General features: G+C 42.8%; 1 protein-coding gene across 4 annotated transcripts in view; it reads left to right on the top strand.

Moving 5' to 3' along the window:
• The window catches only part of pdzrn3b (PDZ domain containing RING finger 3b), a 118224-nt gene extending 105752 nt beyond the window's left edge, over nt 1-12472 (top strand). For all 4 annotated transcript variants that reach the window (XM_037975205.1, XM_017426972.3, XM_017426971.3 and 1 more), the window contains 7 exons: nt 4383-4636; nt 5777-5864; nt 7719-7817; nt 7939-8001; nt 8109-8210; nt 8459-8575; nt 10120-12472. In XM_037975205.1, the coding sequence (XP_037831133.1) occupies nt 4383-4636; nt 5777-5864; nt 7719-7817; nt 7939-8001; nt 8109-8210; nt 8459-8575; nt 10120-11643 (2247 nt within the window). In that variant the 3' untranslated portion in view covers nt 11644-12472. The remainder of the gene's footprint in view (nt 1-4382; nt 4637-5776; nt 5865-7718; nt 7818-7938; nt 8002-8108; nt 8211-8458; nt 8576-10119) is intronic.
• The last annotated feature ends 953 nt before the right edge of the window (nt 12473-13425 follow it).

The following is a 13425-nucleotide window of genomic DNA, read 5'->3' as shown; positions in this document are numbered from 1 at the left end:
GAGACGCAAGCGTATGTTGATTTCTTACATGTAGGAATGGAGCATGAAAACTCATAATTATATAAATATATATATATATATATATATATATATATATATGTGTGTATATGTAAAGGCCTGATGTTCAAATATGGTCTCTTCTGGCTTCAAAAGACCAAGATGGTGACAGCCAAAGGCTAAACCCAAGACTTCAAAAGGTTTGGCCTGTTCACACAAGATTTCTACACTCTCCACAACCTATTAGACTGTGGCTGGATCAGAGCAAATTTGGAAAACCTCCTTCAGTGTGAAGCCAATCGTGACGGTGCTACACTTTTAGTACTCTGTAGTTTGGTTTTCCTGCTATTTTCCATGTCTCTATCACAGTCTTCTGCACCCTCACGCTGCCATGAGCCTTTCAGACCTTGTCATGATTGTAGCCCAAGCATGAGGCTAGCGTGACCAGTCCTGCTTTAAATCCTCGACCATCAAGTCATGCTGATGCGTGCGAACCCCATGTCGTGGATATGCTGCCACTACTGCAATCCCACTCCACCCAGAAGTCCACTACATTGCCACCATGATGATAAACCACCCAATAATGCAATGGATAAAGTTTAGTACATGCTCAACATAAGGCAACATATGTCTATAAAGCCCATTCAGTGACTTCATCAAGACTTTTTATTGTGCCATGATGGACATCAATTTGATGTGTATTTTGTACAGCACGTACATTTAACATAGGGTACACACAATAGATAGGATTCTCCGGCAAAAGTTAAAGCGGGACTATGAGACCACACTAGAGGCTGAGGTCGTAAGTTTGAACTTGGACTTGGAGTCACCAACACACCGCACCTCTGCCAAACCTCCACAGACAGCATCAAGCCCTCAGGGCAGGGCACCAAGACGTCACACCGTAGGATGGAGGCAGCAGGGAACACAGAGGCACATTTAATGGGTAGACAGATACAGAATAGAGTCTGATTCAGGCAGCATCAAGGAGGCAATCCAGTGTTGGACGGAGGACCTAGACCAGGAGTTGTGAAGGCCCGCCTCACACAGGAGCCCCCAGCTGAGCCCAAGACTATGCAGGAAACATTCTTACTACTTGTACTCCTTATACATAGTCATATTTATCATTTTTTTGACGTCTCATCAGAGCCAGTCTGAGGGCCTCCCTAAACCATTCAATCAGTAGTAGCAACAAACCTGGCCCAGTTTTTTCTATTCATTTCCATTCAGGTACTATTTTTATTTAATAATGGATTGTCCCTCTGATGATATGCAGGAAGATTTTTCACAACATGTTGCAAATCTTTAGTGTTGAATCTGACCTCATGCTCATTTTAAAGCACATCTGCAGAAATAAAGGCTTGACATGCATAGCAACCGTAACTAAGGAAGGTCGGGCTTTGGAGTAGCATCCGTTCAGTTCTGTTTATTGCTTTCTTTATTAATTTATTTTGCGTTACATTTCCATTATCAGAATCCTCATAGATAATGAAATTTGATTTCTGTGATGGTGCCTGATTAAATAAGAAGTTAAACGAAAACCTGAAGCCATCTCCAGTAAGCAACAATTGAAACGCCAGCCACCTGGCACATGAGCCTCCTCAGCTACATGTTTGTAATCTCAGAGTATTCTGACACTGGCAGACACAAAAACTCCCCCATCAACATCTCAGTCCAACTTAATTTGCTTTCCAGCAACATGGCATCAGAGTTCACCGCACAACTCGCCCCCTGCTGCCCCTAATTATTACTGAAGCAGGCAGAAGACTGACACAGCTTTCACATGCCGTGTTGAGGAGAGCTCAAATCCTAAATTAGCTTCAAAAAGCCAAATCCTGAGCAGGTACTTGTTTCCACTTGCTGCTTTAGAGGTCAAATGTGACATTTTAATGAAAGAAAATAGGTTGTGAATAACAAAGCCACAGCTGTGTAAATTCCTCACCAGACACCAGCACAGTGGATGTTTGATTTAAAGCTGATTAGTATTCCTTTAAGTTGGGCCGGGCCTCCTTGGTGCAGTTAAAATGGGTTTAACATAAACCAATGTAGAGCATGCATACAGAGCAGTTTCTGCGTGTCAGTCCTCCCTGGGCTCACGAGAACAAGAGTCTAAGTGTTCTGTATTTGCGAACTGAGCCTTTCTTCACAGTTCAGGTTTTCAGAGCGTGCTACGTCTGGTCCCTTCGGCTTCAGCAACTTGACGCGAATAGAGCTGTACAAGCTTTTCATGCGGCTGAGCTGTGCCTGAGTTACGACAGAAGTTGACCACGCCACAGTTGGAGGAGCCCAGCGGTCGCTGAGCATTGTGTGTTGTGCCAGAGTGTTGTGTGTTTTTTCCCAGTGTGCGGCAAAGGGCTGTTCCGTGTCAGAGGTGAGCCAAGTGAATAGGCTGAGGGGACCCCCGCCCCTTCACAGCTGGGGGGGGGAGAATCTTCCACTATCAAGAGCAGCGAGGCAGAAGGCCTCAAGCTTAGCGGGCAGGGGGCTAAAGGCTTTGTCTCTGCTTCACTGCCTTCAAGGAGCCTCGAGATTCCTGGCAACCACGTCGGACTGTTGCGGCCTCCATGCAGTAAGAGGGCAACACAAAAGCACTTTTATTCGTCAGCTGATGTGCAACATCATGACTCTCAGTGGGAGACAAACGTGACTGTAGATGGGTCATTTTGGGGGGGGGCTTACTCCGGTTTAAAGCAGTCACGATATGTTCTGTGTCTTTCATGCTGACACACTGCTTGTTTTATAATGTTTTGACTCATAGCCAAGAATTAGAGCAGTGTTCATAAATGTTTGTTTGTTCATCTGGACCTCTTAACGTCATGTTCTGTGATGGAACAACTTGCTTTTTAGGTGTTGAATTGTTCAGAAGAAACTAAAAGATGGTTTCTTTTTTGTTTTTTGTTGTTTTGCCCAAGATTGAATGTAGAAAATGAATAGTTTAACATCTGCTGAGATAATCCAGTTATCCTGCAGGGTTAAGATTAACCTGCTCTGCCTAAAGAGATAGTTTAGATCTTTTGAAGTGGGGCTCTGTGAAATGTTTACTAACAATAATATCTTATCTGTTGTAGACATCTTTAACAGCCATAAATGGATCGACGAGCTAACTGTTAGACCATTGATGGACTGATGCCTTCTTAAAATAATTCCAATCAAGATGAAGAATCTTTAGATTCTATGAGATTTTTGAGATTCTTGTTGATTTAAGACAGCAGCAAATCATTTTGGTCTTTACCATATTCAGGCCAACTGTTACTTGTTAATCAAGACATAATTAAACCTCATTTCTCCAAATGAAGGCTATTCAAAGAGCTATCTATAACAATCATTTCCTGTAGACTTTTCTGACATAGCTTTTACCTTTCCTCCTCTATCTGCTCTTCTTGTCCACCGACAGACACCACCTGAGGACATTTGAAAGTGTACTTTCCGACGGAAATGTGTTCTCAATTTTCACATTGTTTCCATCAGGATTTTACTATTTATAGGGCTATTTTAATGTTGCAGGACCACAGTTAAATCTACAAATTGCGCATTCAAATCAGACTCGCACCACCAGGCAGGTGAGCCAACATGTTCATCACAAACAGAACCCCGATCACTGACTTGCATGCCTGTTAGGTATCAGGATGAGTGAGAAAAGATGCTGAAGATTAGTGACTCCTAATGACTTGCTGCTGCTAAAACCTAGCTCCATTTTAAGGATTCAAGCTTGTGTATGTGTGGGTGTGTATGCAGAGAAGCCTGACTTCCCATAAAAACTTAAAACGCATCTCATCCAACGCAGATCCTGTTTAAGTCTTCTCTATTAAATTTGAAGTCTTTTTGGATCTTGTGGCGCATTCTTCCGAGAGCGGGGAATTTAGAGGCTCTGCGCACATCTTTTATCTGCGCACAGACTTTAAGTGGCTCAACCACACTTAATTAGCCTCATCTCTACAGCACATTGCAGCCTTTTGAAAATAATCTGCTCAGGTTAATGCCCAGCGCCCTCCTCCACTGTCTCTGCCAGGAGGTCAGATTTATCCTCTGCTGAGAAATTACTCCGCTAAAAGGAGGAATCCTGCATGCAGCCACAGCTAATGAACTTGATTAATTAAAGAGAGACTCTTTCTAATTAATGTCATATTCCGCTTGGTCCAGCTATGACCCTGTATAAAAAAGGCCGTGGCACCAATGAGACGTTTCCCAAACAGAACATCAGAGTTAAATTTGTGTGGACGTAATGATTTGTGTGAGGGGTTCGTAATCAGAGACAATGACTAAATCAGTTTAGCATAATAAACACCCTCCCCACAGATGGATTAAAATGATTTTTTTTTATCGTTCTTTCTTTCTTTCAATGACATGATTCTCTGGTTTGTTTTTCCCCCGCTTTGATCTTCCAGGTCAATGGCAAGGATCTCTCCAAGGCCACCCACGAACAGGCAGTGGAGGCGTTCCGCACCGCCAAGGAGCCCATCATGGTGCAAGTTCTGCGCCGGGCCCCTTACCCCAAACTGGTCAGCCCCACCGCGGACCTCCAGGTGTCAGACATTGGCACCCAGACCGACATCGCTCTCCAGCACATCACAGCCCTCAGCAAGCTGCCTTCCTCCTCGCCCCCAATGACGGAGCTGGAAGAGTACCTGCTGCCGGACGAGTGAGTAACAACTCGCCTAATGGGAAATAACTTCTCCACGAAAACCGTTGCTTTTAACTTTTATTTCACTTGGGGCTAGTTGATGTGGAAATAGTGGAAAAAGCCTGATCATTAGGCTGACCAGTCAGAGGAAGCTCCCTTCTGCATGACCTCCACTAAGGAGGTCATGTTTTTGGTAGTGTCTGTCTGTCTGTGCACAAGATTATTCAAAAAGTTATGAATGGGTTTTTTTTCATGTCAGTTGTTAAAATGAAAGATAAAGCTGTTGTTGTGACAACATTCCAGTTTGTCTTTTTCAGTTTGTTCCAGCATTGAACTATGTTTTTGTCTCTCATGAGTCATGAAATAAAACAATACAAAATATGTCATCATCTTCATTATTTCTAAGCAATTTAAGTGATGTAACTCCACTTATAAGTCCAAGACTAAAATCCAAGTCCAAAATCTAGCCGATCTCTGACCACAGATACAAAAACCTGGCTTAGTGGAAATTCTTACTTACTCACCTGAACAAATTGCTAATTTATTTGAAGTGCAATTTAAAATTAAATAAGAAGATGTTTAAAGTCTTGTCAGAACCCAGCAGTATTGAAAAGGTCACCTTAGTTTAAAACACTGAGATGATCTTGTTTTAAAATAATACCACCAGTGATCACTCAGGAGGGGCTCGATGTTCAAAGGGAAGCCATTCACTAGAGATGACAGCCTCTCCAGGGCATATTAAAGTGACACTTCATTTTATTTGCATATTCCCAAAGTGCTTGTATCTGTGTTGTGTGTGTGTGTGCGTTGAGCTCAGAGACTGGGTACATTTCACACACTGCACTCGCATCAGATGCCCTTTAATGAATAATATTGATAGTAATTGATTTAAGTCAAATTAATAACACGGCATGTTAATTTGCAGTGAGCCTCTGGGTGTATTATCAGTATATCTGATCTGAAAGTCATTTCTTCATTCAGTTCACATTGCTTCCTTTCAACGTCTCATTTAATTTTCCAGCTCTGGGGTGAAATTCAATCCAAACTTGACAAATATGGGAGTGTGTTTCGGCCTAATTATGACGGGTGCTTCTCTAATTTTCTCCCCAGTTTTTAAAAGTTCATTGTACACTCTTTTTTTTTCCTTTTTATTCTCAGGCACCCTCCTGGGCATGCATACTTTGACCCCAACGATTTCCTTGAGGGCATACAACAGGACATAGAGCGTGAGGGGCTGGAATATGAGGTAAAACTTCACCTCTGTTTGTATTTGTCTGCTGGTTTCCAAAAAAAAAAGACTGGCAAAATACTAGTGGCTTCAGTCTAGAAGTGTTTTGTAGCAACCACAAGTCCTAGTTATCAGTGGAGCCTTCATCCTACATACAGACACTAAGATCTAGGCCCAGACTTGAATAGAGTGGCTATTTTTTGGGGTTTTTTTGTTCCCAGCAGATACACAACGGTGACATAATTCATTACTTTTTAGTGACAGGGATTAATAAGTCATCTTCTGCTGTTACGCGATGGAGAGGAGGCCCAGTAGATAATTAGATGGCACAGATAATAGGGCAACAGTGATGGATCTAATGATGCTAACAATGGCTGGATGAGACTATGATATGAAGGCTTCTGTTCCACCTTTACTGACCTCCACCAACCCTGACACCCTCTGTTATTAAACCTCAGTCACCTATTGTCTGATATTAATACCATCAACAGAGGAACTATAAAGCTGAGAGCAAATAGGTGAAGCTCCAGGAAGTTATTTAGAGGCGTGGTGTTGCAGCTGCACACAAACCTCAGTCTTTGAACAGTGACCCTGGTTTACAAAGAATTGTCTGACGATCAACTCTGATGTTTTTTTGGGATCCAGTCTATTTTACCGGTACATCATAATTGTTTTTTATTAACACCTGCCGCCTAAAAAATATTTCTAAAATATTGGTTAATATTAAGTAAAAGATTTTTCAAGTACTTTTTAACGGTTACCTATGCCAAGGAGGTGTCTCAGTAGTGTCTGTCTGTGTGTAAGCAAGGTTACTCAAAATCTTGAAAATTTGATTAAATTTTCTGAAAATGTTGGGGTTCTTACAAAACCAAGTAATTTAATTTTGGTGGTGATCCAGATCCTACAATTTTCTAATAATCCTATAGCCTTGGTGGATGTCTGCATTCTCTGAGTGCTTCTAGTTCAACATTTAATCTTGTTTTATACTGAAAAACGGCAGTAGTATATTGAATTGTCCTGAATGAGCATGCCATAACCTACACTCTTGGTTTGTATTTAAGCACAACTTTAACAAAGTGAGTATAGTGGGTTGCTGGACAGATGGGAATCCCTGTGTTACACAGAGTTATTTTCAAGTTGACGTGCTTTGTGTCAGTTTCAAAATTTAGGAGAAACGTTGCTCGACAAAAATGCAAAATTGTCTGACAGTAGAGTTTAATTGGATTTTTTTTTTTAACAGAACAGTGTTGTTGTGATTGCATATTGGATGAATTGTACTTCCAATTATGTGACAGAATCAGAAATATGATAATTTTGGTGTATTTACCATGTAAATTTAGGTGAAATTCATTCAAAAATTTCCCCAAAACTAAATGGTGGTTGTATTCTATTCTGCATTGGTTTCTGTTTCAGTAAAAGCAGTATGAATTGTCTTATCTGACATGTGGCAGAGTGTCTGTCCCAGAGTGTTTTCCTTTAAGATTCATCAGTGTATTCTGCTACAGCTTAGTTTTTGGGGGTTAACCCTGGCAAAGCTTGATCCTTTGCCCTCAGAGTCCAACGCTGCTCGTAACTTTATCTGTATCTGTGAGATTACAGGTGCTGACAAGTGAAAAACGGCACTCTGGTCGTCTGCAGTCCACTGCATCATTTTTCATGCTGTCAGTGGGCCTCTAAGAAAAGCCAATGGCCTTCCTGCGACCAGCTGAAAGATTCATTACAGTGATTGATGGATCACTGTTGCTCTCTGGTCTCATTTCTTAGTCAACACATTTACTTTGTCCAGAAACACATTCACACAAATCCGCAGCTATTTTCTGCTTCATTTGAAAAATATTAATAGTCAATTTCTGTTTTGCCTTGTCTTACCAGGAAGTGGATCTGTACCGAGCCAACATCCAAGATAAACTTGGCCTGACCATCTGTTACAGGACTGATGATGAAGATGAGGCTGGGATTTACATTAGTGAGGTGAGTGTTGCAGGGTTGTGCCTAAACCTGCTTTAACACTAAGAGAATGAGAACAAATTGGCCTGTCAGCAGGGATGATGTTTACCCTGGCTCCTAAATGTAACATTCCTGTTCACCTTAGATTGACCCAAACAGCATCGCCGCAAAGGACGGCAGAATTAGGGAAGGGGACAAAATCGTACAGGTAAGAGAGACACATAGTAATGCTTTGAGCCTCAGTTTTTGGCTTGTGTAAAAGTACAAACAGTTACTGTGTACAAAAGTAAATCTGCTTTTGCTTTGTTGCTAAAGATAAATGGCGTTGAGATCCAAAACCGCGAGGATGCCGTGGCGCTGCTGACCACTGAGGGCAACCAGAATATCTCTTTGTTGGTGGCCAGACCAGAGATCCAGGTAATTAGCATTTTTGTATGTTTTGTGCATTTCTTAAAGACTAATAGCAACAATACATGGCACAATCAAACAGAACTTTTATAGTGCTTTAGAATCAACTATGATTTCCTTCAAGGTGTATTGAAGGATTCCCTCTTCTACTCCCCACCCTAGTTTTGTTTTTATTTCCTTTTCTTTTGAGCAAAACTTTGTGGTTTCATTTTTGCATCTAATGAAGCGTCTTCCCTTCCCTCTACATGGCGTCTCAGCTGGACGACAGCTGGATGGACGATGACAGGAACGACTTCCTGGATGACCTCCACATGGACATGCTGGAGCAGCAGCACCATCAGGCCATGCAGTTCACTGCCAGCATGCTAGTGCAGGTACACATGCGCAGTCGCACGCATTCAGAGTGTGTTGTATCGGAAGACTCGCAGTCAGTTGGGATAATTCATGTTTAATAGTTTTCGGTGTTGAGAAAAGCCTCTCTTCTTTTAGGATATAATTCAGTACAACTTGTGTTTGTAACGTTACATCTTTAAAAAAAACATTTAGAACAAGGACTCTTTTTACAGACGAGAGTGGAGATGTTTGGCCATAATGTGCAGCACAACAGTAAGAGGAAACCAAACAGAGCATTTCACTACAAGCACCTCATATCAGCTGTTAAGCATGGGGGTAGAGGGCTGATTATTAGGGCTTCTTTGCTGCCATCATATCTGGGCACCTTGCAGTAATTGAGTCTATAATGAGTTGATAAATATTTTTTTGGGAAAAAAAAGAATGAAGGTGCTGCAATGGCCCAACCAGGGCTCATCCTGATTTATATGCTGTGGTGAGACCTTGAAGGTATAGTCTGGTCATTTCTGACGGGATGTTCTGTCAAATAGTTAGCAACAGTTAGTACCTTATCAGTCATAAAACACAAAGGATGAAGAAAGGGGCAAAAGTCTTCGTCCCGGCTAGGCTAATGGCTAGCCAAACAATATATATTATATTATTGACAATATATAACAACTCACTCTCAAAAACAACATACCACTATAAAAGAACACTACATTAGTCAATATTAAAACTTTATACACGCTTTTGCATGACACAGTGTGTTTATTTAATATATCACTGTTTTCTCAACTGAACAAATGTGTGTGGGCTGTGTGGTGCTGAGGCTGCAAATGTAGAAGTCTGCCCGATCGGGGCGTCTAGTCAGTTCAATGATTTACTCAACTTCCAACGATCTGATACATTCGCAGGCTGAGCTTCACTGGCATATACAGCATACACAGCCTACGTGTGCTCAGCACACATACATTCACGGAATAACATGAACTATGTTCAGTTGAGACAAAAGCAACAAACCAGAACCGTGTTGTGCAAATGCGTAGAGGTTTAATATAAGCTAATGTAGCGTTCTTCCACACTGGGGTGGCCTTTTTGAGAAAGACTGAAAAAGGATTTTAAAATCTGGCCCACGTTTGGCTAGCCATTACCCGAGCCTATGCAAAGTCTTTTGGCTCTTTATTTATACTTTTTGCTCTATGACTGATCTCATGGCTAACAAGGTAATAGTTATTAGTATTTAACTAAACGTAAGTTTAAAAATGACCAAACTATTCCTATAAGAGAGCTGTGCAGAAATGAACGTCTGCAAATGTCAATGAACAAAAGCCATGATGATGTGCAATACTTAAAGGTAAAACAGAAAATAGTTATATCAAGTTATTGCTACTAAAGGTAGTTCTACAAGCTGAAGAGTCATGTGTGCAATTAGTTCCTGCATTTAACTTAACTTTTGTTCAAAAAGAATGATACAATGCTATATGTCATTTCTTGTAATTAGCATATGCACTTAATTTTGGGACCTGGTGAGTACCATAATATCTAAATTGCCTTGATAAGTAACTAACTGGGTCAACTGTTTTTACAGAAGAAGCATGAGGAGGATGGCGGCACTACAGACACAGCCACCCTGCTCTCCAACCACCATGAAAAGGACAGCGGAGTCGGTCGCACGGACGAGAGTACTCGAAACGACGAGAGTTCCGAGCAAGAAAACCTCGCCGATGATCAGACGACCACAGCCTCCAACACGCTGGGCAGCTGCAGAAAGCTGACCTACAGCCAGGACACTCTCGGCAGCACTGACCTGCCCTTCGGCGGCGAGTCCTTCATGTCGGCAGACTACACCGACGCAGACTTTCTGGGCATCCCAGCTGACGAATGCGAACGCTTCCGAGAACTGCTGGAGCTGAAGTGTCAGATGAGGACCAGCGGAGCTCAGGCCCTGTACGGTCAGGGTGCTGGCGCCGAAGGGCAGGCTGAGGAGGGTGTGGACAAGGAGCTGGAGTTGCTAAACGAGGAGCTGCGCAGCATTGAGCTGGAGTGCCTGAACATCGTCCGCGCTCACAAGATGCAGCAGTTGAGGGAGCAGTGCCGAGAGTCGTGGATGCTCCACAACAGCGGCTTCCGCAACTACAACACCAGCATCGACGCTCGGCGCCATGAGCTGTCCGATATCTCCGAGCTGCCTGAGAAATCTGATAAGGACAGCTCCAGTGCCTACAACACTGGCGAGAGCTGCCGCAGCACTCCCCTCACTCTAGAATTGTCTCCAGATAACTCCCTCCGTCGAGGAGCAGAAAACCAGTGCCCAGCTGGACCCTCCGGCTCCAGCAGCTCCGTTGGCAAGATGCTCAAGCCCCTCTTATCCCCTGTCCAGGAGGCCTGTGGGCCCAGCAGGAGCAGAGGCTCCTCCAAGGACCAAGATGGAGCACTGCAGGCAGATAGCAAGGAAAGGAAGCTAGGAGAGTCCAGTAAGAGCGGACGTAGCTTTTCCCAGCCCCATTCACCTTACAAGCACGCTCACATCCCGGCCCACGCCCAGCACTACCAGAGCTACATGCAGCTGATCCAGCAGAAATCAGCCGTGGAGTACGCCCAGAGCCAGATGAGTCTGGTCAGCATGTGCCGGGACCCCATCAGCCCCAGCGACCTGGAGCCCAAGATGGAGTGGAAGGTGAAGATCCGCAGCGACGGCACGAGATACATCACAAAGCGGCCTGTTCGCGACAAGCTGCTGAGGGAGCGCGCCCTCCGGATTCACGAGGAGCGTAGTGGCATGACCACGGACGACGACGCCATCAGCGAGCTCAAGATGGGCCGCTACTGGAGCAAGGAAGAGAGGAAGCAGCACGCCGTGCGCGCCAAGGAGCAGAAGCAGCGCCGCGAGTTCATGAAGCAGAGCCGAGCTGACTGCCTGAAAGAGCAGAGCGGCACCGAGGACAAAAAGGAGCCGAACATCATTGAACTCAGCCACAAAAAAATGATGAAAAAGAGGAACAAGAAAATATTTGACAACTGGATGACCATTCAGGAACTGCTGACCCATGGCACCAAGTCACCTGACGGCACAAGGGTTTACAACTCTCTGCTGTCTGTGACCACAGTCTGAGGACAGACTGGACACGGAACGGTACCAGCTGAGGAAGAGACTCCTGCCTCAGTCGATGTGACAATTTTGTGTAAATAAGAAATAAGGAACGTTTTTTTCTGGAGAAATATTTTCATTGCAGCAGTGAAGAGGTTCATTAAGAGGACTGGATTTGGCTGAGTGAGATTTGTCTGTATATGGATGCTTTTGAAAACATTTTTTTCATTAACCTTTTCTACTTTTGTGCTTGCTCTTTTTTGGATATTTTTAGGAAAAAAGAAACACCATATTTGACTGTTTGGAAAGGTTTTTGAAACTGTGTAAAGATTGTGTGCCATACTTTAACAGCCAGCATTTACACTATTTACATTATTTTGTTTGTACCATGTAATTATATATCGTTCTGATCAGTATTTTACTATTACACTTTTAACAAAACAATACTATTTTCCCTGTAAGGTAGAAAACACATAACCCTTTTTGAAAGGATTTTTTTGTAAATTAAAGAATCTAATTTTTGTAAGAAATTGACATTTTTTCTGTTTGCAATCCTCTTAAATGGTGCTGATTTCCCAAAGTTTAAAAGCCACCAGCGATGTTCCATCTGTTACATGATGCAGTGAACATCAAGTCATATTATTGTGACTGTATGTACATTTATAGAAAGATTTTTTCCGACATTGTTGATACTGAAGCATCTGTATTTGTTTAGGTGCACATATAGTTGCTTTTGCTTTTGTAGGATTTCATGTATTGAGCAGAAAAGCAGTTTTACAAATCCTTAGGTAGACACGCAATATGAGCCTTGTAAAATGAGAGGCGTAATAAATTATTGGTTGATATATCATGAGCTTTGAAATGTTGTTGGAGTTTGTCATTTGTAAGAGGTGTTGAGAAAAGCATAACCACACAAGTAAAAGAAGAATTAAAGAAGAAAAAAAAACTGACATGCTAAATCTTTCTCTTTTTTTGCCTTTAACCCTTCTATGGCATCATAATAGGTTGATATTTGGCAAGCATTTTTCAGCATTGCATTCAGACAGAAAGGGACACTCCAGCTTAGAGGAGAAAGCTTTACTAATATGGGTTTAAGTGTCAAATATTTCAGACTAACCCATCCATCCATTTGCTTTATAACCTGTATGTACCTGTTCTGGGTCATGGAGAGCTGTTACCTACAGTATTTCAAACAGGCAAGAGGTGGGGGTACACCCTGGGCAGGTTTGCAGTCCATCACAGGGCCACAGAGACAGTTTAGAGTGGCCATTTAACCTAACATGTATGATTTGTGCCTGTGGGAGGAAACCAGAGAACCCTGAAACCCATTCACTCCCAGGGAGAACATGCAGAAAGGTCCCAGCAGGGACTCAAACCCAGATCCTCCCTGCAGCAGGGCAACAGTGCTGACAGACTGCTCCACCACTTAGTGCTCGGTCTGCTCCAAACTCATAAAAGGAAGGCAGAGTGGCCAACGGCTTCTGCTTGTCCAGTAAATTAGGCCCAAAGTAGGATTTTTAAGTTCTGCTGCTTCGCTGTTTTCACATGAAGCCACCTCAACATCAAAATGCAGCTACTGATCAACGTAAAGTGTTTTCCTCGTGGCTTTTTGAAACGTAATTCAGGGCGACATAGAGCCCGAGTTCAGCACTGGATACACGATACCTTCAACTTCAACATGATCAGTTGGTGCTGCAGATTCTAAGAACATAAAGCAACGTTTGACACGAGGTTATTAAAGGTTTTGTCGTTGAACTACTTTTTAAAGAGCAGCGTTCAGAAAGCTCCTTAGGTCTACCTGCCAAC

This window comes from Kryptolebias marmoratus, linkage group LG4 (genome assembly GCF_001649575.2).
Source record: "Kryptolebias marmoratus isolate JLee-2015 linkage group LG4, ASM164957v2, whole genome shotgun sequence".
NCBI classification, from domain to species: Eukaryota; Metazoa; Chordata; class Actinopteri; order Cyprinodontiformes; family Rivulidae; genus Kryptolebias; species Kryptolebias marmoratus.
The sequence above is the reverse complement of the archived record's forward strand: the minus strand, read 5'-3'. Positions and strand labels throughout refer to the sequence as shown.